The 25,379-nt window shown below is 51.5% G+C and overlaps 12 protein-coding genes across 12 annotated transcripts; 5 read left to right on the plus strand and 7 right to left on the minus strand.

Annotated features, from left to right (window-relative positions):
• Nucleotides 1-2,848: 2,848 nt before the first annotated feature.
• Nucleotides 2,849-3,226, plus strand: PHYSODRAFT_497485 (hypothetical protein; the record flags this gene model as incomplete). Its single annotated transcript, XM_009525048.1, has 1 exon — nucleotides 2,849-3,226. One exon carries the CDS (start codon nucleotides 2,849-2,851, stop codon nucleotides 3,224-3,226), a length of 378 nt encoding a protein of 125 aa, XP_009523343.1.
• Nucleotides 3,227-4,033: 807 nt separating this feature from the next.
• PHYSODRAFT_495808 (hypothetical protein) lies at nucleotides 4,034-4,897 on the minus strand (the record flags this gene model as incomplete). The annotated part of the gene is made up of 1 exon (XM_009525049.1): nucleotides 4,034-4,897. One exon carries the CDS (start codon nucleotides 4,895-4,897, stop codon nucleotides 4,034-4,036), a length of 864 nt encoding a protein of 287 aa, XP_009523344.1.
• Nucleotides 4,898-5,644: 747 nt separating this feature from the next.
• Nucleotides 5,645-5,923, plus strand: PHYSODRAFT_489560 (hypothetical protein; the record flags this gene model as incomplete). Its single annotated transcript, XM_009525050.1, has 1 exon — nucleotides 5,645-5,923. A coding segment is annotated over one exon (279 nt), but the record flags the coding sequence as incomplete, so codon positions are not given.
• A 2,712-nt stretch (nucleotides 5,924-8,635) lies between these two features.
• PHYSODRAFT_298676 (hypothetical protein) lies at nucleotides 8,636-10,089 on the minus strand (the record flags this gene model as incomplete). Its single annotated transcript, XM_009525051.1, has 3 exons — nucleotides 8,636-8,677; nucleotides 8,707-9,312; nucleotides 9,427-10,089. The coding sequence occupies 3 exons, from the start codon at nucleotides 10,087-10,089 to the stop codon at nucleotides 8,636-8,638; spliced, it is 1,311 nt and encodes a 436-aa protein (XP_009523346.1).
• Nucleotides 10,090-10,667: 578 nt separating this feature from the next.
• PHYSODRAFT_298677 (hypothetical protein) lies at nucleotides 10,668-11,078 on the minus strand (the record flags this gene model as incomplete). The annotated part of the gene is made up of 1 exon (XM_009525052.1): nucleotides 10,668-11,078. One exon carries the CDS (start codon nucleotides 11,076-11,078, stop codon nucleotides 10,668-10,670), a length of 411 nt encoding a protein of 136 aa, XP_009523347.1.
• A 191-nt stretch (nucleotides 11,079-11,269) lies between these two features.
• Nucleotides 11,270-12,343, plus strand: PHYSODRAFT_493567 (hypothetical protein; the record flags this gene model as incomplete). Its single annotated transcript, XM_009525053.1, has 2 exons — nucleotides 11,270-11,734; nucleotides 11,819-12,343. The coding sequence occupies 2 exons, from the start codon at nucleotides 11,270-11,272 to the stop codon at nucleotides 12,341-12,343; spliced, it is 990 nt and encodes a 329-aa protein (XP_009523348.1).
• Nucleotides 12,344-17,638: 5,295 nt separating this feature from the next.
• PHYSODRAFT_445428 (hypothetical protein) lies at nucleotides 17,639-17,839 on the minus strand (the record flags this gene model as incomplete). Its single annotated transcript, XM_009525054.1, has 1 exon — nucleotides 17,639-17,839. A coding segment is annotated over one exon (201 nt), but the record flags the coding sequence as incomplete, so codon positions are not given.
• A 2,052-nt stretch (nucleotides 17,840-19,891) lies between these two features.
• Nucleotides 19,892-20,404, plus strand: PHYSODRAFT_488582 (hypothetical protein; the record flags this gene model as incomplete). The annotated part of the gene is made up of 1 exon (XM_009525055.1): nucleotides 19,892-20,404. One exon carries the CDS (start codon nucleotides 19,892-19,894, stop codon nucleotides 20,402-20,404), a length of 513 nt encoding a protein of 170 aa, XP_009523350.1.
• A 587-nt stretch (nucleotides 20,405-20,991) lies between these two features.
• On the plus strand, nucleotides 20,992-22,198 carry PHYSODRAFT_492044 (hypothetical protein; the record flags this gene model as incomplete). The annotated part of the gene is made up of 2 exons (XM_009525056.1): nucleotides 20,992-21,327; nucleotides 21,950-22,198. 2 exons carry the CDS (start codon nucleotides 20,992-20,994, stop codon nucleotides 22,196-22,198), a joined length of 585 nt encoding a protein of 194 aa, XP_009523351.1.
• Nucleotides 22,199-22,537: 339 nt separating this feature from the next.
• Nucleotides 22,538-22,714, minus strand: PHYSODRAFT_488593 (hypothetical protein; the record flags this gene model as incomplete). Its single annotated transcript, XM_009525057.1, has 1 exon — nucleotides 22,538-22,714. One exon carries the CDS (start codon nucleotides 22,712-22,714, stop codon nucleotides 22,538-22,540), a length of 177 nt encoding a protein of 58 aa, XP_009523352.1.
• An 813-nt stretch (nucleotides 22,715-23,527) lies between these two features.
• PHYSODRAFT_493971 (hypothetical protein) lies at nucleotides 23,528-23,815 on the minus strand (the record flags this gene model as incomplete). The annotated part of the gene is made up of 1 exon (XM_009525058.1): nucleotides 23,528-23,815. The coding sequence occupies one exon, from the start codon at nucleotides 23,813-23,815 to the stop codon at nucleotides 23,528-23,530; it is 288 nt and encodes a 95-aa protein (XP_009523353.1).
• Nucleotides 23,816-24,035: 220 nt separating this feature from the next.
• On the minus strand, nucleotides 24,036-24,575 carry PHYSODRAFT_496529 (hypothetical protein; the record flags this gene model as incomplete). Its single annotated transcript, XM_009525059.1, has 2 exons — nucleotides 24,036-24,369; nucleotides 24,403-24,575. The coding sequence occupies 2 exons, from the start codon at nucleotides 24,573-24,575 to the stop codon at nucleotides 24,036-24,038; spliced, it is 507 nt and encodes a 168-aa protein (XP_009523354.1).
• Between the last annotated feature and the right edge of the window lie 804 nt (nucleotides 24,576-25,379).

A 25,379-nucleotide genomic window follows, 5' to 3' on the forward strand; every position in this document is an offset into this window, starting at 1 on the left:
GGCATAGCGCTCGATAATGTGTACCCGACTGCGACAGGCTTATAGTAGCAACTTCGCTTTATGTTGGAGAAAAAATCAACAAAACACGGAATACTAGACGCTAATTTTTTATATTGACGTATACCCTACTACCACACCCGTCAACATCATCGCAAGTACTGCTGGTGCAGCAAGTGGCCACGTAATCTTGTGCAGAGCACAGGATTGCGTGGCTCTGCATGAATTTCTTGTTCGAAATGAGGCGCGGTCGGCAGCTTAAAGTAGGTATTCCGTCCCTTCTATGTAAACCCACCTCAATGCAATGAATCGAGGTCTAAGACCAGACAGCGTTCCACGCTATCAAAATCCAAAAACTTCACGCTCACGTCCACAGGGACCTTAGGCACCGTGACACGAGGGCCCGTCGCGAGACGAACAGTGACGATGTCACTCCCGCGCGCTACCAGCGCCTCAGCATAAAACTGACTTCTGTCCATCGTAGAACGCCGGGCGTTGTTACCCGACGCTCCCGAATCGATCAAAATCGTCCATGGCTTGGTGAAGCCCTTCACCCAAGCTTGGACAACTAGCAAGCCCGGCTTGCATACACTTTCCGTGTTAGAGAGTACGGCTCTCTTCGGGGCTAAGTCCTGTCGACCTCCACCTCGCCGAGGCTCAATAGAACTTAGTTCTTCCCCAGTAGGCCGCCCCGCGCCTACTGGGACTTCTCGTTTCCCCGAGACAAACCAGAGCCCTGGCTCGAACTCGAAGAGCGGATTGGCGAAGCCTGGCGCTGATGGCGCAGCGGACACCCAGCACGAAGGTGACGGGTATCACCACAGATGAAACATCTGCGGATACCGCGACGCTGCTCAGCAGCACGAAGCTCGGCTTCTTCGTCTTCAGCATAGCTGAGGTCCATGGGTTCCGGACCACTCGACGCGCTAGCGTAAGACGCACTCCACCCAAGTCTCGATGACTTAAAGTTGTGTTCCTCATTCAATGCGACGCTCACAGCCTCTTCAAAAGAGCTCGGGTGGGTTCGGAACACCTCCGTCCTGGCAACGCCAGTGCGAAGGCCTTCCATTAACACCGTAACGGTGACTACTTCCGGCAGTGGGTCCGCAGACATGCCAGCAATGAGAGTTCTCAACTCTTGGACATAGTCCACCAACTCCTTCTTGCTCTGCCGAGTAGCCAGGAAACGTGAGCGCACGCGATACGCCTCGTTAGGCGGAGCGAACACCCGGGACAATTGCTGTTTCAGCTGGTCCCACGTCGGGAAGGCCACCTCGACCGACGTCCCGGACGTTAGTGCCCACTCTCTCGCTCGCCCACCGAGCTTCGAGATAGCTAGTGCCACGCGCTGCGACTCCATCCGGAGTAGAGCTGAGCTCATAGCCATCTCAACCTCACGGGTCCAAAGCATCAAGCTTTCACCCTCCTTGCCTTGGAAGGTCTTCACGCTCAACATGAGCGGCTTGGGTCTTGTTCCCGCGTCGGATGACGAAGCGGGCGCTTGGGGCGCCGCGGCCGTTGCCATCCTCTGCTGGAGGTGCTCTAGCAGAGCATTCTCGTAGCTTGAAAACGCCTCGAGACGCGCATTCACCGCGTCGGGGCCTTGCTGCGCAAGTTGCGTCACGCCCTCCGGGCCCAGCAAGGACATAAGCTTTTTAAGCGCATCCTGCTGGTTCGGGGGCAAGTGAGCGAACTGCTCCATTCTCCACAGTGGGTCAGTCTATACAGACACATGTGTCGGATTGACTACTAGTGCTACCAAGTGCAGCGGGGCTGCCGTAGCTTTAGCGTCAGAGGAAGACGTAACAGACTCGCAGAGTCTCAGCTTAAGATAGCCCGTTCTAATACCAGAACGTACGAGTCGATACACCTTACGGACTCTAAGAGTCAACCCTTAACTCTTAACTGTGTGAATCTCAAAGTGAATGTATTTCCCTTTATCGCGGCCAAGCCGCCTACGGTGTAAATGTATCCGGTTCACTATCTAGCATAGTGAACCCTAGTCATATGCATAATCAGTGGCTCTGAAGCCGTGTACTGATTCTCCTACTGATTTAGGTTAGACAGTGTGTACCCACTTCATAACCCTTCGGGTAACTCTCGTGTAACCCTGTTACAAGTACCACGCATCTGAGCAATGGCTTGCGAGGTAGACTTGTTTAGCGACGGCCAGCCATGAGAGTTAGCAGCGCCAGCTACCTCAGGAGGATTGTTTAGCACACGACGTGCAAAGCCACTGTTGGATCGGGTTGGCTCAGTATTGGAAATACTGTTTAGAACGAGCGAGCTGTTTCCACTAAGGCATGTATTCGAGTATCCGTCTCCTGAAATACTACTGGCAGCAGAATGCTTGATAGATTCCCAGTCATCAGCACCATGTTTTTCTACCTCAGCAGTTGTTAGTTCAGCCATGGCTCGGAAGTTGGACCACTCCTGCTTGTATTCCAAAGGGGGTTAATCGACTTACCATTGAGGTAAACCTTGACCTCATCAACAACGTTAGCTACATTGCATTTAAGACCTAGAGCATAGCGAGTAGGAAAATCACCAGCGGACAGCGCGCTTGCTCTTCATCGATACGACATATGGGAGCACTACATAGGCATCCTTGAGAGACGCATAGCCGTGCGAACCGTTAAGAGCCGATTCGCAATCGAAGGAGACAATACCAGACGCATACGATCCCGTTTGGCCATCGTTTACGATCGCTACGCTCTTGCCGCGCGAGACCCTGACAGAAACGTCAGGCTTCAGAGACGATTGTAGGAGATACTGATCCGCGAGTTGTGTACTATCGGTCATGATTAGAATATATCTGATGCCATATAGTATCTACAAAAAAATAAATATTATGGTTCAGTACATCAAGCCAATAACATCTGATCACGATCTCATCGCATTAGCAAAACATCTAAATGTACATATCGATCAGATTCTGACTCTGCCAGAAATTAAATCTCGACTACCGGATCAAGGAACATATATATTTCTTCCCCGAAGCGACGGTGGCGTAGGGCATTGGGTCTGTCAGCATAATGGCAAATACTTTGAGCCAATGGGAGTTGGTCCCCCAAGAATACTAGGAGATCTAAAATACAACGAAAAGAAGTTCCAATCGACATACTCGGAATTCTGCGGGCCGTGGTGTATGCTTTGGCTATATACTCAGCAGCACAGTGAGCCGGAATTATTGAGAACCTTTAATAATTTAGACACAGATGCAATTTAATTTCAGAAAATTATCATATCTACTGATATATATCACCATGTACAAGGATATTGAAGTATCGAACGATATCCCAGTAGCTAAGCTACGACGCGCGGTCAAGCCAGGAGTTCTCAACCTAACCAAGGATCAGCTAAATGGTTCTGGCGCAACGCTATGCGTTCATCCCGAAACGGAAATGAAGATCAAGAAGGCTAAGAGCGCCGGTCGAGGAGTTTGCATCATGATTACCCCCCCCCCATGAGGTTGAGCACCCGACGACTGTACTCAACGGAGGAGGTTTGCACGGATCGTCAGTTTGGTCCAAGATTTGGAATACAGCCAAATCTGCTTTCAAATATCCTAAAGATACTGGTATTCTCAGCAAACTCGCTGATGCTGCTGTAGCTCCTGCCTCCGCATACACGGGAAACCCTGGAGCTGTTATAGCTGCTCGCCAGGGACTACGCTCACTCACGGGAATTGGAATCACGCTCGACGAGCCGGAAGGCGGACGTCTCACCCTCGCTGATGTTAAGTCAGCTGGCACGAAGGCTCTGTCATATGCTAAACGCAAGGGTATTCTCACTGATGCCGTTGATCTAGTGGAGAAGAAGCTCATCGAAAAGGCTGAGCGCCCTGAGCACGTAGAGGTGATCAAGACTGTACGCCGCGGCGTCAAGAACCGCTTCGGAGTTGGCATCCAAAAAAGAAGCTATTCAAGGGCTCGGCTGAAGCTAAGGCTCATACGGCTGCTCTGCGCGCCAAAAGAAACATGAAAGCTGGATCCTTTCGCTTATCGTAGACGAGAAGCCTTCTAAACCTATTTTTTTACTTCTGTGCTTCGCGAAAGATAAGACTAATCAAGAGATTGGGATCGCGAAACTTGATGAATCTCTCCAGCTGATCAACGATGGTAATGGTAATAGTACTGTAAGAGCCATCATTAACTCGCGTCCAACTGCACTCATTTGGCTGATAAGCGATTAGTTGACCAGCAGACGTCCCTTGGCTGTTGAATACGGTTAGAATATCAGGTGGAGAGGTGAATGTATTATTAACGAGCGAGCAGCGCACTACGTCAGCTGAAACGGGATTTACCTCAGGTGCTAGATCACTAAGGAATGATGCAGCGACTGTAGACGAAGCAGAAGGGTATTGACCAACACTAAAGCCGATCGGCTTGCCGAAAGCAGCGTTGTCAACGATCAACCGAGGAACGCGTCCAGTAGTCGGTAGACCTGTTCCAGTAGCACTATACAAGCCAGTAGCTGGTCGAGTATAGGTTCCAAGAGCTGTAGGAACGGAACTGACATCGAGCTGAGCGGCGTAATAAGTTGAGTTCTCGACAAGCTGAATCCAAAATACATTATCGCCATTGAGATCAACTAGACATGCTCCTACATTAACCAAAGCAGTCTGAATCATACGATTGATATCAGTATAGCTATAGATACCATCCTTGAGAGTAATACTGATCGTAGAGACAGTAGCCGCGGTAGGCATTTCAATCTTGAAAATGTTATTGGAATAAGCAACGCTATCTACGTTGAACTGGCTGTTGTACATCGAGATCGATTGAATAGCAACCTCAACATTCTTGAAATTAGCAGAAGCTGGAAAGCTATGTCTGTGTTGATTATTGAATGAAGTTGAAACTAAGTTATTGGAGCTGATTGCTACTAACGAACTCATAACTGATCGTCTTCAGTTGTATATTCGTATCTCGATTGTTTGATCACTTTATCAAATTTAAATCTCATCTCACCCTTGACTGAATCCACGAATAAACACTGGCCCTTTTTGGCTGTTGCTTGCTCATAGGCTCTGATGAGCCCATCCTCGCTCGTACCAGGGATATTGAAATCCTTGAAGACCATCTTCAAATCGCGCTTCGAATTGGCTTTTGGGATCCCACATATTCTGAATTCAGTCTGATCATCTTAGGGCATGCAAAGTAGCTGTGCATGAGGCAGATGGTACTGAGCTTTAAGTGACGTCCTCTAGTAAAATAGTGGCTAAACGGCCTCTCCATTAGGATACGATCATGACTATAGTCATCGATGATCACGAGCTCTACGCCTCCCTCCTTGGTTGTACGGATCGTATCAACACTAGGGGGATTCTCTGAATCATGAACCGTTATAAAGCCGCTTAGTTCATCCTGGAGATATCGATACAGTTCTTGATCAGGGTTGCGAGCAATGATATGGAGATGGGAGAAGCACTTGGGACTATGCTTGAGGATGTACATGCAAAGATTGTTCTTACCACTGAAGGAAGGTCCCAGTACGACCATGCGAAACAGTTTCTTGATGCCAAGCTGTTTGATATCGCCTGCCGAGGGAGTTCAATACTGCTTAGGAAGAGCAGCGACATAATCTGGAATAGAACTCATATTGCATAATATCTCACGTATATATACAATCTGATAGAAAAATCATGGGATTCACATATCCACCAGTAATTCATGATTCTCAGCTCTACAATCCACTATTCTACGCCTCGTTAGGTTCAGATGGCTTGCTTATCTTTGACTACGCTCAGACCCTCTATCTAGGTAAGAATGACTATCGACTGAGCTACATCTCTGGAATCGTACCAGGAACAGCATATAGCGGCATTGCCTTGGTTCTAAATGCTTCGAACAATATCAGCGGTCTCGGAGCAATCAGTTGTGCTAGCTTGACTGTTAATGGATCTTCCGTTTCAGGCGCTCCATCATATGTAGTTGGTATAACCCCTGGTCAAGCTGCGATTAACAAAGCTCTGGTGCTTGGTGCATCAGGTGAAATTGCTACTATTAGTAGTTTGACGGCTACATCGATTTCAGGAACGCTTCAAACAGCTGCTCAGCCAAACATTACTAGCTTAGGCACGCTCTTGTCGCTCACCGTGAGTGGAAACATATCTGGCACGCTAGCAACAGCTGCTCAGCCCAACATAACTAGTGTAGGCACACTCTCGTCGCTCACCGTGAGTAGAAACATATCTGGGACGCTAGCGACGGCTGTACAGGGGAATATTACAAGCCTAGGTACGCTTAGCAATCTAACCATTAGCGCTGGTGGAACCGGTTTATTCATTCCGAATCTGAAATGTTGGGATGGAGTCAGTTCTTGGATAATTTTCAATCATGCTTACTTTCTCAATATTATCGAAGGTAGCGCTTCAGCCAGTAGCGTTGTGGTTCTCAATAGTACGAAATATTACTCAGGCATTCGCGATCTAACCATATCACGAAACTTTATAGCTTCAACTTCAATATCATCACCAACGCTGACATGTGATACGATTAGTAAGTCAGGTACTCAAACTATGAATGCAACGACTCTGAATATCAATCCTACTACGCTTCAGATTAAGGGTACTACGATCAACGCTACTGGCGCGGAGCTGAACAAACTATCACGATTAACAGCAACTACGGCTGAGTTGAACTACCTGGATCTTACAACAGGTTCCGGAACGGGGGAAGCGTCGAAAGCTCTTGTACTAGACTCTAATAGCACCATTTCATCAGGTATCTCATCTTTAACGTCGACCAATCTGATATCGACTTCTGCTACTCAATATCAGATTGCTGCTGGTACTTCTTTACATCGACGAGGGCAAGCGATTTCAACCTCATTATTAGAAACCAAACAAACACGGTAGGCGCTCAGGCTGGCATTAGCTTTACTGTCGAAGGCACTGCCGATTTATGTACTTTCACGCCTTCTGTGAATTTATATTGCACAAGGACGGCTAATTCAACGACGCAGTACATCATGGCTGATTTCGCTATCTCTACACGATCAGGAGCTAAGGCTTTGTCCCCAATGACAGAACGAATGCGTATCACTCAGGCCGGCTACATCCGATTTGGATCATCTACTAGTACAGCGAAGTTAGATATTACATCGACAGCGAATTTACTAAGCGGGTCGTGGCACCCAATACGCAACGTGCGTTGCGTATAGCAAATGATCAATCGACCCCTATCGAATCCGAGGTGCAAATCTACAATGATGTTTCTGGAGGCAGCTCAGGAGTAGCTCTAGGCACTAGTACGAGCGACCCCCTTCGGTTTATGGTTGGAAACACGACTAAGGCGTATCTTAATAACTCGGGGCGCTCAGGGGTCGATCTAGGCCCTAGTTGGTCGCCTGAAGCAACTATCCATTCTGGGGGCGAGGTTTGGGCTATTAATTTCTATCACTGCAAGGGAAACGGAGATGGATTCGCTAGGTATCGTTTCAATTGGTCGCAAACTGACTATCCAGCGATCGGGACTGACTCTACGGTAGGAGCTATCAGGTTGGGAAAATGCGATGCTACTTACGCGTGGACAGCCTATGTCCCGGTTCGTGGCGGCTCGTATACAAACGCTTCGGACGTGAGACTGAAAGCGGACATTGTAGACTGTCCCTATGGTTTGTATACAGTTATGAGGATGAGGCCTAGACGATTTAGGATGGTTCAAGAGCAAACTACACACGTTGGGTACGTCGCGCAGGAGATATCGGAGCAAACGATGAGCTTAATCCGGATGGGTTTCCAGTGAATCCATGGGGAATCGATCTAGCTAGTTTAACCTCAGTACTGTGTCGCCGAATACAGAAGCTCAAGGCTGAACTCGATGAACTAAAACCAATAGTTGCTACTCTACAGTGAGAACGTTCTCGGCTTACGAGAACGCAGCTCGTTTGCCCACACGGTTCCGCCTGGCTTAGGAGCCTCGTGAATCCACTCAGGAGATGGATGCTGCTTTGGAGTAGCAACGACCGGATCCTTGACAGAAAGATCTGCTAGATTTTTTTTGAGTTCCCTGACATTCGCATTTGCCTGGTGTGTATAGTTGTGCCCAGGCATGAGCAGTTTCGGATTGATGGCAATCATCTTTATAATAGAGCAGACATAATATTCTTAAACTCAGAACTAGTAATCATCTTTTGCTCAAACATATCCGTTGCTAGTCTGCAGAGCTCTCTCAGCATGTCTGGGTTGTCATTACCTAGTTGAATCTCGCCGCGTAGCTTATCAAACTCAGCCTTCAGAGTCAGTCTGGGATCCTCAATCGGGGTTTGCAGCGTGTGCTGGACGTGAGTCTTCTTAACAATTTCGTAAAATACTCTCTGGTCTTCGATCGACAGCGCACGATATGCTTGCTGACTGATGTTATCGTTGTACAACAGGTCCTCGACCATCTCTGTCAATTCATTGCTCATCGCACGAATCGGACCGACACTTGTACGATTGGGAAAGACTAGTTTGAGGCGATTGTTGTTCAGATCAGCCTTGCGAATGAACTTCGTTCCGATTCGCGTGTACTTGAGATCAGATGCTTTGCCTGATCCTTCGATATCAGCAAGATTGTACGATCGATTTTTCTTCACAGCAACTCCGGCGCCGCGTTGGCCGCGTCCAGTGAGCCCCTTACCGGCAGGCGGTTCATAAACGAAATCCTTCTCCTTCTCTTTCTGAACAGTGATGCTGTTCGTTGACTTCTTCGTAGCGCGAACCGGCGTCTCGAACGAACTGGGAGGGAATTTGCTCAGATCCTCCTGCTCTTGTCCCTGTTGAGCATCTACCGTCTTCAGAACTTCGAGAATGTGTTTGATCTCCTTGTATGTGTTTGATTGTCTCTGAGCGTCCTTGTCCTCGCCAGCTGCTAGGTTCAGCGCACGAACCCCCATACCAATCTCATCGATCACCAGGGTTAGCGTCGCTTCCCAGTTAATCCTCTTGTAGATTTTAGTCATATCTTTTGCGCCATAAGGCTTATCAGTCTTTAGGCTATACAACGCAGCGTCAGGGCCAAAATATACTTGACCAGATTGCTTAACATTACCAAGACTAGCTTTAGCATTGCTGTATGGCTTGATCATAAGCGAGTCGAGCCCATTTATTTTTTTGTAGAGATATTCAACACTTCCCTTCTTTTGCATCTGAGTGTGATCAGATGTCTTCTTATGAGCTCTCGTGTCAAGCGAAACGGCTGAGTCTTCTAACGTGCGTTTGTTTCGCTGGCTAACCCAATCCATGAACTCAGTCTTTTCCTCCTCAGTTATGCCTCCCATCTGATAGTCGAGTAGTGCTCGTTGCTGGTCATCATCCATCCCACTAAACTATTTGGCAACAGCTATCGAGCTGTGATCGCTGAAATTAGTATTAGCCTTCCACTCATCGAATAGTGCCTTGAGCGGATGCTTACTAGCAGCTTCACTACGCATAGAAGCAACCCTTTTGTATCCCTTGGCAAGCGCTGGTAGCTTGTCTTTGATTGCAGTGTATGTAAGTTCCCAATCGACCTGTTTGAGTACGCGCGAATCTGATTTCATATGCGTTCCGTTGAGCATGACTCTTCCATCTCCGTGATTGATGCGATAGCGTTCATCCTTAACCGGCTGGCCATCGCGAATGATAACTGGCATGAACTCGCGGCTGCTCAGCTCTGGGAGGCTTTTGAAGATATCTACAATTTTCTTACGATACATTTCAGAATCGTCCGCCGGCTTTTTCTCCTCTAGTACAGCTTCTTGCATCGGAACATCAAAGTCTTCGCTCCCCATCGCTTGATTGGATGCAGTTTCGGTTGGATCACTTATCGCCTGATAAATATCACTTACGTTTGTAAAAAGGCCAGCAGGGGGCTTGCTGCGACTATCGTCATAATCTGTTGTCTTCGTTGATGCCTTGCTACCCATCGCGGTCATGATTCGCTTGATTAGATCAGCATTTTCCGTTGCATCCCTCTGCTTAGTGTCCTCGCTGTCAGTCGCCCATAGAGCGTTTGGATATGCTTCACGCTTCATCTCCTCCAGACGCTGATCGCGCGCGATTTGTGCTAACAGAGCACTGTGCTTTGACGCACGATCTTGTTTGTTTTCGAAGTTGGGATACATCTCTACTTGTTTTATATCGATTAAAAATAATATTTTTTAGATATTGTGGATTCCGCCCAAATTTGCCAAATCGGGTCAGTTTGGCGGGAGCGAAGAAACCGCCAGCAAACCGCCAGAGAAATATCATTGGTCAAAACCAGCTCATTAATTCATTTTTTATCCTATCATCGAGGAGCGAACTCGCGGCAACTTCACAGAGTGCGCATTCATCGGTTTTCTGTTAGAGTCGGCGCTGTGGGTCGCGCAGGCTATCTGGACGCGTAGCTGCGGTAAGGTGCAGTACTAATCATCTCGTGCTGGTGTCAAGCAGGTACTGATATGGCTTGAGTTGGTGTAGACAGCTCTCTGGTACTGGATTACGCAGCGGGGTTCGATTTCTTACTGGAGTCGGCGATCTTGCTCTCTTTGTTGTTTGCGTCTCGCTGGATCTATCGGGAGTCGTCTCACGGCTGTTGGATTCTTAGTGGAGCGAAGTTTTCTGCTGATCTCACTTGCTGTTGGGATCTTCGCTTTGGTGCTATTGCTGCAGTTCTCGGAGGGAGTATTTTCGCTTCTGTGTGCTCTCGCCGCTGTTGGAATCACATCGCGCTGTTGTTGGAGCTCTCGCCGCCGCTGTTGGATCCCCTCGCGCTGTTATTGGAGCTCTCGCCGGTGTATTGCTGGAAGACTTCGTAGTGCGCATTTGTAACTGCTGTTGAAGATTTAGCTGCGGCTGAAGCACTTGCAGCATCTCGTGGGTGCTTTTGGAGCTTGGTGTCAGTTTTCGCGCTGCGGACGGTGCTCTCGCTGCTGGCGGTGCTTTTGCTGCTGACGGGAATCTCGCTGTTGACGGTGCTCTTGCCGCTGACTACGGGACTGTCGTTGCTGGTGACGGTGCTCTCGCTATTGACGGGATTCTCGTTGCCGACAAGACCTTCGGTGCTGAGGAGACTCTCGTTGCTGACAGGACCCTTGCTGTTGACGCTGCTCTCGCAGCAGTTGTGGCTCATCTCCACGTAGTTTGGAGCTTGCCATTGTTGGTGCTTTCGCTGAAGTAATTGCTCTTGCTGGTGGTGGAACTGGTGATCTCGCTTGTGGTACTCTACTGTCTTGGGCTTCTCGCCGGTGTTGAACTTGGTGCAGAAGTTGCTTGACCTGCTCTAGTCTGTGGTCTGGCAGGATCATCTGCCCTCGCAGCGCGATGGAAGCGGCTGTGACGAAGCAACATGCACACCCAAATACCGTATTCCATTGCTTATACGGATACTACAACCTTGGCTTCAGCAAGCAAGAACTAGCCGAGGTGTACAACAAGACCGATAAAACTATTGGCAACTGGATCAAAGTATACGAGAGGACAGGGACATTCGAGCGAGCCAGGACCAAATCGGACAAGAAATTCGACGCCAGTCACCGCCAATGGCTAATTGACTTCTATCAAGCCCGACCGCTTGCATACATCGATGAAGCTCAATCCGCCTTCAAGCGTGCGCACCATATGGACATCTCGAAGACCAGTGTTTGGAGAATTATTCACGACGGAGGCTTGACGTGGAAGGTGCTGGAACGGAGAGCAATGCACACCAAGGAACTTGACATTCTTCGGTTTATGCAGGAGCTAAGTACAATGGATTGGAGTCACCAGAATCTTGTTTTCTTGGACGAAGTCTCCTTTGATAATAGAGGAATGATTCGGAAGCGCGGTTATTCGCTGAAGGGAAAGACTGAGGCTGTTCGCGGTGACTTCCAGAGAAAACCCAGAGTCTCAGTGCTTGCGTTCATTGGGGTGCATGGGATCATTGACTACTACGACACGGAGGGGACGTTTGACAGGGTAAAGTTCTTGGAATCTTGCCGTTTGTTCGCATACTCGAAGAGAGGGAACGTTCGGCAATATCCTGGGTCAAACTCAGTTTGGATTCTAGATGGAGCAGCTATTCACAGGGATCCTGAGATTGTTCACTTCTTGCGAAGCATCGGAGTCGTGCCAATTTTCCTGCCAGCTTACTGCCCATTCTTCAATCCTATTGAGTACCTGTTTGGCTACGTAAAAAAGGCTTTTCAACGCCATTATGAGGCGGCTTCGGGGCGCGACTTAACGCTGTTCATAGCTCAGACGTTTACGCTATTTGAGGGCTATGAGATGGCAAACGTGTTCGAGCATTGCGGATGGTCCGTACAAGGCTACTTCAACCCTGTCGACAAACTCGCAAAAGAGATCAATACTTCTCTGGCCCACTTAAGAAACAACATTCGGCATTACACCTCAATTTGATGTGGACCACATGTCACATATGATTGGGTATAATCAACTGTTTCATCTTGCTATTGGCCAAAATAAATGGGTCTTCGCATGTCGAGATAATCGCGTAGAAAAACCTCAAACCTGTAGCCTTTCTAACTCGTCTCCAACAGGCGCTACAACATCGACAACAGAACATAAGGGTAAAGCAGTCACTCGCGATTACGGTGATATTTTATTTTCTAATATCGCTAATTTTTGACGGCACCTCGCTAAAAAACTAATGTTGCCTAAAACGGACTTTAGATAAAAGGCTGTTTCTCTTTTCTTTCTGCTGCTAGATTTTTTAAAATCATATCGTGAAACGGAGCATATGCATAGCTTTCGGTTGAGGTATTGCGAGTCACCAAACGATTTTTTGTAAAAAGTTATGTCCAGAAAACCTAAGTGTTGTTTCTTATGTGGGCCAGAGAAGTACTGCTCCTGATGCACGCGAAGGCTTTGAACAAAGGCAAGATGAATTGGAGTTTTCGATTAGGCAGAATGAATTGCAGTCGAAGGCTAGACTAGGCTGGGCTTGGCTAGGTTACACTGCACTTACGCGTGGTCAATATCATTGATGTTCTCGATCAGAAGCATTGGATCGACTACTTCAGGCGGCGGAAGCATGTCGTTAATAAACGCTTCAATGATTGCCTTGCGAGTTGCGAGAAATTGTGCCTGAGCTTCGATGCGATTTCCCAGAGCCCCAACATCTCTGCGTAGCTGCTCATTGTCCGCCATGGCCGCATTCACGCAATCCAGTGCGAGCTGGGCAGAGTGCGATATGTTGTTGATGTGCTACTCGAGCTGCGTGTCGGCAGGTCGTAGCAGCGGCGCGATGGTCGCCGGTGGTGGCTGGGCAATTGCCGCATTCCACGTGGATCGATCCAGGTTTCGGGTCAGATGATTCGCCCACATTCTCCAGACCACTACCGCAGCCTGGAACGTAGGCTCCCACCGTTCCTGTAGCCTTCCCACGACCTCTCGAAGCGAACTCTCAGTAGTGGCTCCAGTCCGATCCGTTTCCGATGGCAGAATGCAAGCTGCCTTGAATGCATCAAAATCGCGGACCTTGGTAATAGCAACACCATACTCGTATACAAGTAGGGTCACCGTTTCTCCTCTCACCGCCGCAAGCCATGCGTTCCATTGGGGCTCCGACTTTGTGTTATCGATCGAACTTCGTTCTAATAGGAAGTTTTGGACTATATACATATAGATTATCAAATAGTTTTGGGGCATGAGCGATGTTGAATATATCGATTCGGATCCTCTAGATGCTGTGGGGGTATAAGACACTACCCATATCGAAGAGGATGCAGAGATTGAATCACAAAAAAATGCTGAGCTTACGAGAAGAGTCCAGCTTGCTAGAGAGGAACTCAAGCGATTGTTGACAACCGAGTTCGTGGAACCGGTCCAGAAGAGCAAATGGATGAATCTATCAAGCCTCAACTTGTAGCTTCGCGCCAGTACTTCTTCTCGAGGGTGCTCATTTGGTTCTTGTTGATCAAGCGTAGATTATCCTGAGACTCCCACGACGGGTCGTCGTATCCCTTCCATTTGATGAAGTATTTGTATTTGCCGTTGCGCATTTTTTTATGATTCAATATCGCCTCTGCTTCGAATATTTGCCCATTAGCAACGTCTGTATCCGTCATGGCAAGCTTGACACGTTTGAGTTCATTAGCTGGTTTGTAGAGGGTATGACCATTCTTAGATCGGATCTGAACCTTCTAGCCATCGATTCCTACAACCTCATACACAAGTGTACCCCACTTGGCTGACTCCTTATCGAATTGTTTGGCCTTTAGTCGATATACAACCGTCTCGCCAACGCTGAATTCATGATCGATTTCCCGCAGAAGCTTTTGATTGTGATCTAGCTCACCTTGCATAACAGTTCCTCTGGCTTCGTTTGGGGTCATGCCGATTGCGCTATGAATCGTTGAGTTATAGTTGCTAACGAGATCTGCTACAAGCCGCTTTGTGAGCGTTAGCCCAGAGCGCAGCAAACGTTGCTCAAAGGGCAAATATTGATTTCCAACACTCTCGCGTTTGGGGCAAATGCTTCACTGTCATTGTGCCATCCATGAGGGTGTGGCGTGGCGGCTGCCCCACAATATAAATGGCGCCTCGGTGCGCCCTGGGCCGGCGCTAGCACATCTGTCGAGACAAGCCAGAGGTGCCCTTTGCTGATAGAACATGATAGTCCTCGAAGGCATTTGATAGCCATCGACCCATGAGCTTGATCACGAGGCGATCAGCACCAGTATTGAGCAGCGCTGTTGCGCCTCCGATACAAACTAAATGTGTCGAGTATCGCCCAGGCTCGAGCCCACTTGCTGCTGCTGCCTTCTTGATGATCTTCGAAATGTCCTCCGACGTGACACCCCCTCGATCCATTGATAAAGCTGGTGCATTGGGGCCTGTGCCGAACACGGCCGCAGCTTTGTGTACCCACCGAGCAGCTCGTACTGGGTAAATGAGCTTGTCCCCAGACTTGCGATGGTACCGCACCTCTTCTCGTCCGAATTGATTATTTTTCGCACCGTGTAGAGTTATGCCAACGACTTGCGCTCTCTTCGGGGATACGACGTGATCACCTTGATCAAAGAACTGGATAGCTAGCTGACAGGCGTAATACGTGGTTGTGGACCTTTCGACCGATAAAGAGGTACTCCGAGCGCCTTAACAGAAAGAAGTACCCCAAAAGCAGACCACCCCACACTAGTTGATCACGTGGGTGCGAGAGGTCGAAATACTGGAAGATCGTCCGAAGCAACCGCGGGGTCAGGGGCTGCTGTTTAATAACTGGGTTCGTAAAGCGGCGAATGCCGCGGAGCAGGATAAAGCCCCTGCTCGCAGTAGCGCGCCCAGAGACGCGAGAGATCGCGCAAGTCTGGTGGGATCCGCACCTGTGTCCAACCAGACGCTAAGTTAGAAAATTCTGCTGCTAGTTCTGGCGCCTGCCACACCCTGCTTCCTGCGTCCGCCATTTGATTATCCACATCGGCAACGTGAGAGGACGTGATATAGAAACCGTGCTTCACTTCACAGACCCCCAAGATCCGCAGAAGCATTTGAGCAAAAGTGTTGCGGCTGGTCTTTTTGTTGCTCCAAGCGACCGCTGCCATGTTGTCAATCCAACAGCGGACGTGTGTTTCCTGCACCCCGGTGGCGTCTTTCCATGCAGACCCCACACCAAAGCTGCGAATACTGCGCTCATGAGCTCACGCACGTTGATACAAAATCTGTTGTCGCCGTCCTCGTTGCACTGACGTATTAAGGCGATCTCTGAGTCGTCAAATTGGACTTGTATGTACTGCTTGTAGGGCGGGAACAGCGCGCACAGGCCATGGTCGCTGGCATCCATTTGGATATGGAAGTCGGGCTCTTGGCGACGCGTGAATATGGAAAGTGGGATCGCGTTTAATCTCCCGATGCTAATGATCATCTCAAACCACCGTAAGTCCTCCTTAGCCTCGTCGGGTACCTCCACATACCCAAACCGAGGGGCGACTCCGGCTAGAGCTGCAACCCGCTGAAAGAATGGAGTAGCTTGTCGGACGCACGTGACTACATGGCGAAGACTCCCCAAAAGCTTAAGCAGTGTGGTTCGTGTTGTTTTGGTACGACCGGCGACGTCTCGCAGGCGGCTGAGCGCTTTTGCTACCTTGTCGGGAGGTATAGACACCGTTTTAGAGATCAGGTTCCAATCCAAACTGAGGGCGCGACCTTCTTTAAACCAGCCAGTGAACTTCTTCTCGTTATCGGCGTCTGGACCCAGCACAATAATCATTGCCGATCGCAGGGCGAGCTCCGCTTCCGCTAGTCGCGACCCAATGTCGGGCTCGATTGCCGTGTGGTCGTCACACCACGTTTTGGCATCAAAATTCTGCTGTCCTGTTGTGGGCTGTAGAGGCCATTGGGGGGGGGGGGGGGGGGGCAGAACACGAGTAGAGATGTGTGATAGCGGCGCCGGCAACCCAATATGATACTGGTGAGTTTGACCAGCCGAATGGGCAGCAGAGATCTATGACCAAGACCCCGAGCTCCGGTATTGTGCCCGCAAACCGCCCAACGTGCTCTGCTGCCACTGGAATATTCCTAAAGGCTCCATTCACATCGCCAGTCATCATTTGCTGTAGTTTTGAAAAAAAAGCGTGTCCACATCCAAAATGCGATTGGCCAACGCGTCTGGGCCATCGTACTGCACATCAACCCCATGCTCAGGCACGGTAATGTCGTTGACTGAGTCGCCCGGAGGAAACGACATATCGTGAATGATACGAGCGTCAAGTGTGATATCAACATCACCCTTTTGCACGGCACCAAAGGGACTGCAGGTAATCCCAACTAGCGCCGGTAGCAGCTCCAAGTCCAGAATCAGATACCGATTCTCGTCTTGCCCTTTTCGAAGATGCTTTACGATGACATTTAGAGCGCGAACAGCCGAACCATGATTTGCTGGTGGCGCGGCTTGCACTGGAAATTCAGACTTCCATTGAGGACGTACACCATGCTGGACGATACTGTACCGCTGAGATTTGTAGCGATAACTATGCCACGAAGGTACGGCCGTAGGTTCGTCCAGCGCTTTATTAGGACGAGTGTCCCGCTCCGTTTCGCCGCGCAATAGCCGTACAAATTCGGGTAGCTGGATGCCAGATCGCTCGGATATTCGCTGTACACTGCTTGTTTGTTTCGATCAAGTAGATACGACACGCGCCCTTGGTGAGAAGTTTGTGATGGCATTGGCTTTGGGGGAGATAAACCACGCTGCCGCAAGGCGAGATTGAACGTAGCCCGAGCCTCTTCGTCGTATAAGGCTAGCAGTCTCCGACGAATCATGCTGGTTGTATCAAACTGAAGTTGGCGCTGTCGAACAAACTCGGCTGCCGAGGGTGCTGTGGCTGATATCTCACCATCATGAAGCTGTAGTACAGTCTTGGCTAATACTTTGGTTCCGACCGGCGACTTAGCAGAGGCCGAGCTCATCGACATGACTTGGCTGAGCGGCGAGGGGTTGGACGGGCTCGTCGACTTGAGTCGACCGAGTGGCCCGACGGTGGACGAGCTTGGCGACATGAGTCGACCGAGCGGCCCGATGGTGGACGAGCTTGGCGACAAAGATCGATCGAGCGGTCCGGTGGTTTTTAGACACGGAAGCATGGACCTTGCTGGTAGTGTGGTAACGTGGGCGCGTATATACTTATCTCGATTCATTAATCCCAGGGCACTTGGGGTGCGAGTAGGTCCTACATTCCGTACCCGACACCGTCACTGCATATCTGCAGAAAGGCCTCCATAATTCTGAGTAAGGAAGTCGCGCACAATTTCGGGCAAACTGGCAGGCTTGAAGTGGCAAAGATGTTTGATAACACAGCTACCGTTCTTCCCCCGGCAGCCTTGAGCAGACAGAAACCTCAGGCAAATCTGCTGGTTGCCTTGTTTTGGCAGAGCCTGCCGGACCTCCAACGGAATGGGAACCCGCTTGTCAGAGCCGTTGGCTCGTCCGCCCCGCGAATGATTACCGGAACCGCCGCGAGTCGACTTTACGGCGGCGATAACATCCTGGCGCAGAATCATTTGATGAACCCTGATAAAGGAGTCATGCGATGCACGGAAATGGACGCCTACCAGATATACATTAACGGGCTGTCATACCTGCAGCTGATATGCCGCGTCATATACGCGCATAGATCTCGCGGGACGCAGATATCGTCTTGATAAACTTCCCTACCCCCTAGATATATGCCGTGTAGCCATCATAAAGTTTTGTCTTGTTGTTAGTATACTTTATGCTGACCATCATTCTAGCATATGCATCCTTCACTCTACGGGCATATCAATGATCATATACAGTCAAACCTGTTTATATGATCCTCTCTATTTGAGCCATGCCGTTTATTTGATGCAGGCTTTGTCGCTACCAAATATTTCACTTAGTTTTTGTATGATCTCTGTTTATATGCATACAAGGTATATGAGTCACATTTTTGGGGGCCAAATTAGGTCTCACCTGTTTATTTGATTCACACTGCTCACGGCCACACACTCTTCAAAGCACCACTGCTCAACACTCAACGCCTACCGCAAGCCTTCTTCGCTCGCCATGTCTCCTCGCACCTGTCTGACGCTAGAACAAAAGCTCCAAGTGCACCTAAAGCTCAAGCAGAATCCTGGCATGAACAACCCCATGCTCGCCGAGTGGATCTACGCAACTTTCAAGGCCCGGGTCAGCCGTGCCACACTCGCCCGACTGCGCAACCTGCCTTCTTCCTACTTCAGCCACGTCGACCTGAGTGCGACCAAGCGGCGCCGAGTGAAATTCCCTCAGTTCGAGCGGGAACTGAGGGAATTTTTCTTTCAGAACGAAGCTAAAACGGCGATGGCGGACGACGTGCTCCTGCTGAAGGCGCATGAGCTGGCGGAGCGCTTAGGAGGAAGAGGAGGAACAGGAACCCGCAGTTCAACCTGCCATTGCTCTGAGACACTGCATGGAGCTGGCTGCATTTCTGCTGCAATGCGGAGAGCAGACTGACAGAGAACGAAGAGCTTTACAGACCGTGACCGCTTTGGTTCGAGAGACTACGGTGAAGGCAAAGCGGCAGCGAACTATGCACGATTTCTTTACGTGCACCACATAATTTTTTTTAACTGAGTCCATTTTATATGAGTCATTGTAGTAGATGGTCACCAACAGGGCCTCATATAAACAGGTTTGACTGTATCTTCCGCCAAATCGAAAAGACGCTCAGTTGCGAATTTGCCGCCGGCGGCGCGAAGTCGACAGCAGCCAACACTTCGAAAGGTGAGCGTGGTTGATGGCTTTGTATGCACTTCTCTATGAGAGGACTCACCTCGTGTTTGATTGCAGGGACAATGGTGCGCTTAACCCACTCCGCCGTTCACTGGCGGCGTCGGTGCATTAATGACACGTCCAGCGAGGACGAAGAGAACACGCCGCCGAACATCCAGCCCAGCCACCAGTACGACCGCGACAGCAAGCGCCGCATCGAAGACGCCAGCGAGTCCGCCAGCGCTACAGGCACAGCAACGCCTCCGTGGCTGTCGCCAGAGAGAAGCCGCCCAAGTCCAAGTTGGCAACGAACCCGCCGCCAAGCCAGGAGTCGATGTCTGCACCCGTGTCGCCGACGGTGTCCAGCCGCCCGTACGCCAGCCCCACGACGCCGTCGCCGGTGCTCCTGGAGACGCCGCCGAGATCCCCAGCGGCGCTTCAGCCTCGCCACGAGGGCCGTCGTGCGCGTCGTGAAGCTGCCGCGCCTTACGCTCGTCGGCAGTCGGCGCCTCAGCGCGATGCCCGCGATGCGAGTCACTGCGGACTGATCGCCTCGGACGCAACTACGGGGGCCGCGGTCACGTTATCGGTTCATTCCAGCGCAGTGGCCGCACCGCGTGATTCAGCTTCGCGAGCAGTTCAACCCGCTCGCGACGGTATTTCCGTCGGTGCCTCGCTTTGGGTGGTGCGACTGCCCATCGCCGTGCCGTGTGGACTCCTGCCGCAATTCGCTAATGCATCTCAACTGCAATATCAACTGCTGCCCGTACGGGGGGCTCTGTGGCAACGCGCTGGCCGAGTCGAGCAAGGTGTATCTAAGGAGGAACGTGCGCACGAGGTCGTTGGGCGTGGTCGCTGGCGAGGACATCGAAGCGGGCGAAGTGCTGGGGCAATACCTCGGCGAGATGGAGCACTTGAGTGTTTTGCGCACGACCCGACCGCGCAATAGCGGCTACCGCTTGGTGATGAGGCAGCGGGCAGAGCGACCGACGTTCCCAGTCTGCGTGACGATCAACGCCGAGAACATGGGAGGGCTGATGCGCTTCGTAAACCACTCGTGCCAACCGGTGGCGAAGTTCGTGGAAGTGGCCAACGGCCGCCGTACCACCGTGGTCGTGGCGTCGACGCAAGACATCCACCGCGGCGACGAGGTGACAGTCGACTATAGCGACGACTTGTGGTTTGTTTGCCGCTGTGGGCTGGATGGCTGTCGCCACCGCAACATTCAAGACGCCCAAGACCCGTGAGAGGGCCAAAGAGTGAGCAGGACGAGAGAGCAAGCATGGTGAAGAGAGAGACCAGCGAGAAGGGGGAGGGAGTGAAGTGAAGGAGGTGTAGTTGTGTAGGTAAGCGTGTTGTGAACAAATGAATTGCATTGAGATAACCTATTGCTGTGCGGTTGTTGATGGTGGTTGCCGTGAGTGGAAAGTAGCTGCAGGCTAGCAACAAGCAGGGAAGCATGAAAAACTGGCGCCAAGGTTCGCGCCAAACGACGGGTTGATGGGCTCATCTTCGTTCGAAGTTTTCACGTACACTGACTTGCTATTTGCGCGCGCAGATTTCGCGCGCGCAGCGTTGAAGTTGTGAGCTACTAGCATCCTTTCAAGATCGATGCGAACTGGTGGCGGCGAAGGCATCGCCCTGGCAAGCTGCCGCCGCGGCGAAGCTGTCGTCGTCTCTCACTTCTGGTTTTACCACGTTCCAAGCAGTTCCCCCCCCAAGCGCGTCTCCGCCGCCTCGCCTCCGCCCACCACTCCCGGTACGCCGCGCCAACACGGTCCAACATGCAATGAGCAGCGTGGCTGACTTTTTATGGATTTGTCTGTGTGTGTAGATGCCCAAGCACTCTGGAACCACCAACTACTCGACGGCCGATGTCGACCGCCTCCTCACGCTCGTCGAGAAGATGCTGCCGCTCGGCAGGGACGAGTGGGAACGGCTCGCTATGACGTACAACGCCAACAGGCCTCGAGGCTCGCCCGAGCGAGACTTCGAGAGCTTACGGCGTAAGTTCAAGGTGCTTCACAGCACCCGGAAGCCGACCGGCGTGCAGGAGATTCCCCCGCTTATCAAGAACGCCAAGGAGGTCAAGAGTGCCATCGACGACAAGGCCAACGTCGTGGAGATGGACGACGAGGCCGACAACGACCAGCCCGACTTCTGCTTTGAAGTCGACCCGGACGACAGCTTCTACGAGGGCGGCGACGGCGAGGGCGAAGGTTTGGGAGTGCCCACTGCCGCCACTGTGGGCAGGTCCGACTGCGGCGAGTCGCCGGGCTCCGACGAGTCGGCCGAGGACGAGTCGACGGCTTGCAGCCGCTCATCGAGCCGAGGCGCGTTCCAAGACTTGCTCTCGTCGCCGCTGACCACCGATGATCTGGACGAGCTTGCACGCACGCCGCGTCCTGCTCCTGTCCGAGCAGCGCCAAGTACACGTCGTGCTGGCTCGGGAGGGCTGCCGCCACCACGTAAGACGGCTGTTACTGCCCCAGTAGTGATGCTTCACAGCAGCCATCGACTCAAGGTGCCGCCGCTGCCACCAATCACGATGCCGCCGATGTGGCCAAGTACCCCAAGCTCAACAAGACGTCGAACCGTCACGGAGGCGTGGACTTGGCCGGCTTTCGCGACACGGTGGGCGCCAAGCGCGCTCATGAAGAAGACAAAGACACGGCGGAAGCTAGCTACGCCAAAGCTAAGCGCATCCGTGCCATGAAGGCAACAACAGCTCTCAAGACAAAGCTGGATGGCCTTGAAAACAACGCCAGCAACAGCGAGGAGGCATCCTCGAGACGCTTCTGCTGCTCCGCGAAGAGAGCGAGCGGAAGGCTGACGCCCGTCGCGCTGAGGAAGATCAGCGCCGCCGCGACGAAAAGGCGGCCAACGAGGCCCGCCTTCTGGAAGCCAAGGCTGAAGCTGAGGCGCGCCGCCGTGAGGAGAAGCTGGAGAGAGAGGACCGTGCGCGCCGTGAGCGCGAAGATGCGCGCGCCCGCACTCAAGAGCTGCTCATATTGATCGGCGCACTGACTAAGAAGGCGTGAGCGGAAGGCGCGCATGCTCTTCGAAGTGAGGCTATCATTCACTATATACTTGTCACTTACCACTAAGCCTCAAATCAAACATGTTGTTCATGATCCGCTAGCGTGTCCGTCATGGGTTACGTGATCTTCTAGCGTCTTCATCATCACATGTACTTCTCGTGCTGCGTACACATCTCTGTGAAGTCAAGTGCAAGACGCACAAGCATCGAGTTCGGCTCTCCGTCGCAAAACGTTTGCAGCACGCTGCTGCCAGCAACATCGAGATAATGAAGCAGCTCAATTCAACGGCAAAGAAAAATGTATTGTTGCATGCAGTACAAACACGGCCAGTTCGACACCCTACTCACTGGATAGCTCCATCTCGCCTGAAAACGTCGTGCGTATCTGCGAGATGCCGACCGTGCGGACGCGATAGTTAGCCATTCTGAAGATGTTGTTGATTCGGTGCCCACGAAGCTCGGGGTCGTACGGCAGTGGGAGGTTCAGGCGGCTGTACACCTTTTGCATGCTCCCCATGCCTCACTCCGCCGCCTGCCTCACGGACGTGATGGCGTTTTGAAGCGTCCGCGCGGAGCTTCTCAGCGACGGGAAAATCCCCTCGATATCGCCATCTTTGAGAGGAGTCAGGATGCGACCGACCATGCTGGTCGAACACGGGAAGGCCGAGTCCGACACCACGTTCATACGTGTGTCCGGGCAGAGGGTAGGGTCGAGCAACTTGGAACGGAAGCCCAAGGAGGTGTCGGAGTCATTCCATGACCCGGGGCAATTGTGCTTACACCAAATGATGCAGCCGTCGGCTGCGAAGCAGATTGTGCCAGTCACGAAAACGGTGTGCAACCACCCGTTATACATGGCGTTCTGCAAGTCCGCATTCGACGGCTGCTGAACCTACAATATCATTGATGTTGGCATTCTATCATAGCAAGTAACATTTTGCAAACTACAACTCACCCTTAAGTTCTTCCCATCAATGAAGCCGAATGTGTGGTTGAGAAGCGGCTCGCGGGCTTCCACAAGCTTTGCGAGTTCGGCTTGGCGAGCAGGCGAGGGCCAAGAGATTCTGGCAGGAGCGTAGCCTTTTAGCGACAGCGACAGCGCTTCCTCGGCGCGGCGTAGCGTCCTCGATATGGTGCTCGGCGGAGCCCCAAACATCATACACAGGGAGCTCTGCTCCATCGACCCGACGTAGAAGCACAGCACCAGGCCCAGGATCTGGTGGTAGTGTCGGAGCTTCGGGGCCTGCCCGCGTGCCGTGCTGCGTGGGATGTAGTAAAAGCGGCAGAAGCGCCGCAGTAGTTGGAAAGCCGACCTGAAAGCATGCATGAATTAGATATTGCGCAGCAACTTCAGATGGTAAGTAGAGTCGCACCTGGTCAAGCTCGTCGCGTTTAGGAAGTTGATGTCGCTTCCGCGCGTGTACAACATCATCCACGCGGAGTCGCAGGGCGTGTCCAGGCACTGGGTGGTCAGGTAGTGCCTGGTCCGCATGGCGATCCTCCACGCCTCTTCCACGAGCTTGTCGTACACCTCCCTGCGCACCTCGTGCAGCGTCTCCTCCTGCTCGACGAAGGCGCTAGCCAGCACCAGCATCGCATCGACGTCCTCTGCGGCCATCGCTCCGGCGCTTGTATCCGACGCGCGCCAAATTTGACACTGGTGAAATTTAGAAGGGATGCAGCGTCGGCGGTGTCCGGAACGAAATGACGGGTACATTCTTAAAGCCCAGCAAGCGGCTATCAAGCCGCCTGATTCAGGGCGATATCAAGCGAACACAAGTGACGCATGTACGACAATTGCGGTGGAGATTTTGAGCGCTATATCAACATATATCTTTTTAAACCCTGTCATATCTGCTGCAGGTATGACAGCCCGTTAATGTATATCTGGTAGGCGTCCAATGGGTCTTGATATCGGCGACGGCTTGCCAATTATCTTCCGTGATAGCCAGCCGAACCAATTCCAGCTGATCGTCGACCCAAGCTGCGATCCCGTCCAATGCTTGTTGGGAAGACACTAGTTCGCTCACTCTCAGCTCGCTAAGGAAATCGGAAGCTGCTTTGAGTGTCTCGTGAACCACGGGCTTGTAGAGGAGCTGAGTTATCGCACATAGGACGTCAACAGACCCGACCAGTGTAGTAAAATCGGCAGGAGATTGCGCAGGAGGCAGGCTGTTCTTCTTCGAAAAGTTGCTCATGTCGTACGTTCGAACACGTTTCTTCTTCTCCTGCTCCGTCACGCGACCAAAGAGCAGAATCGAAAGTCCTCTCGTACCGAAATCCCAACCAAATAGCGGACGCAGGACAGCAGGATGAGGGAAAAATCCAAACTTTCGCCAGTGAATTTGAACAAACTCCACGAATCGCTGCGCAGTCATTGACGCGTACTTACCGTTGACTAGCCCCAGGTGAATAGCCGTCTGCATACCAGTTGCATGAAATTGATTCTTATCAGCACTGCCATCTTCGCGTCGCGCTACCAGAGACCTCAGCGCTTCCATTGGGGAAGTGTTGCGTTGCAGAGCAATCAGCTGATCAACATCCCGAGTAACATGCGAACTGTCACCTACTCCATGTGATGCTGCCTCCAACTGAATGGAACTTGGTGGAACTGCGCGCTCTTGCACATTTAGACGCCGGCGCTTCGCTTCGCGTTGCTGATTAGAGCTCCGACCACTCAGAGCGATAGGAGGCTCGGTATTATCATCATCGTCGGAGTCGCTCAAGCCATCGCTCAACACGACGTCGGTGTTGGGCTGACCTCTTAGATCCCGCTGCGCGTTAGGTTTGTCAAAGATGGTTTCTCCAAACACCGCCCCCGACGGGTGTGGCCGCCCACCGTCCTTATAGTAAACGTAGTCGAGGATGTGCTGGATTGAGACCTCTGCAATGGCGAAATCGCCGATATCGAGCAGAGGGAGGATCTTGGTCTCGTCAAGTTCATCGCTCCTAATTCCATCCAGAAGCTGCGTGGCATCTCTGACCGCTGGTTGGTCGATCTCGTTGAACTTGTTGTATACTTTGTCATGTATCTGCTTTATTTCCCCGGCCATAACGAAGCTCGTGCTCTGCCTGGCACACGGTTGGAGAGCATATATCTCAACTGCAACATCCTGAGTGGGGCTGGACACGAATTTCACCGAGGTCTCGGTCCCGCTGAAGTTCACATCAAGCAGACCATG

Source organism: Phytophthora sojae, assembly GCF_000149755.1.
Source record: "Phytophthora sojae unplaced genomic scaffold PHYSOscaffold_3, whole genome shotgun sequence".
NCBI lineage: Eukaryota > Oomycota > Peronosporomycetes > Peronosporales > Peronosporaceae > Phytophthora > Phytophthora sojae.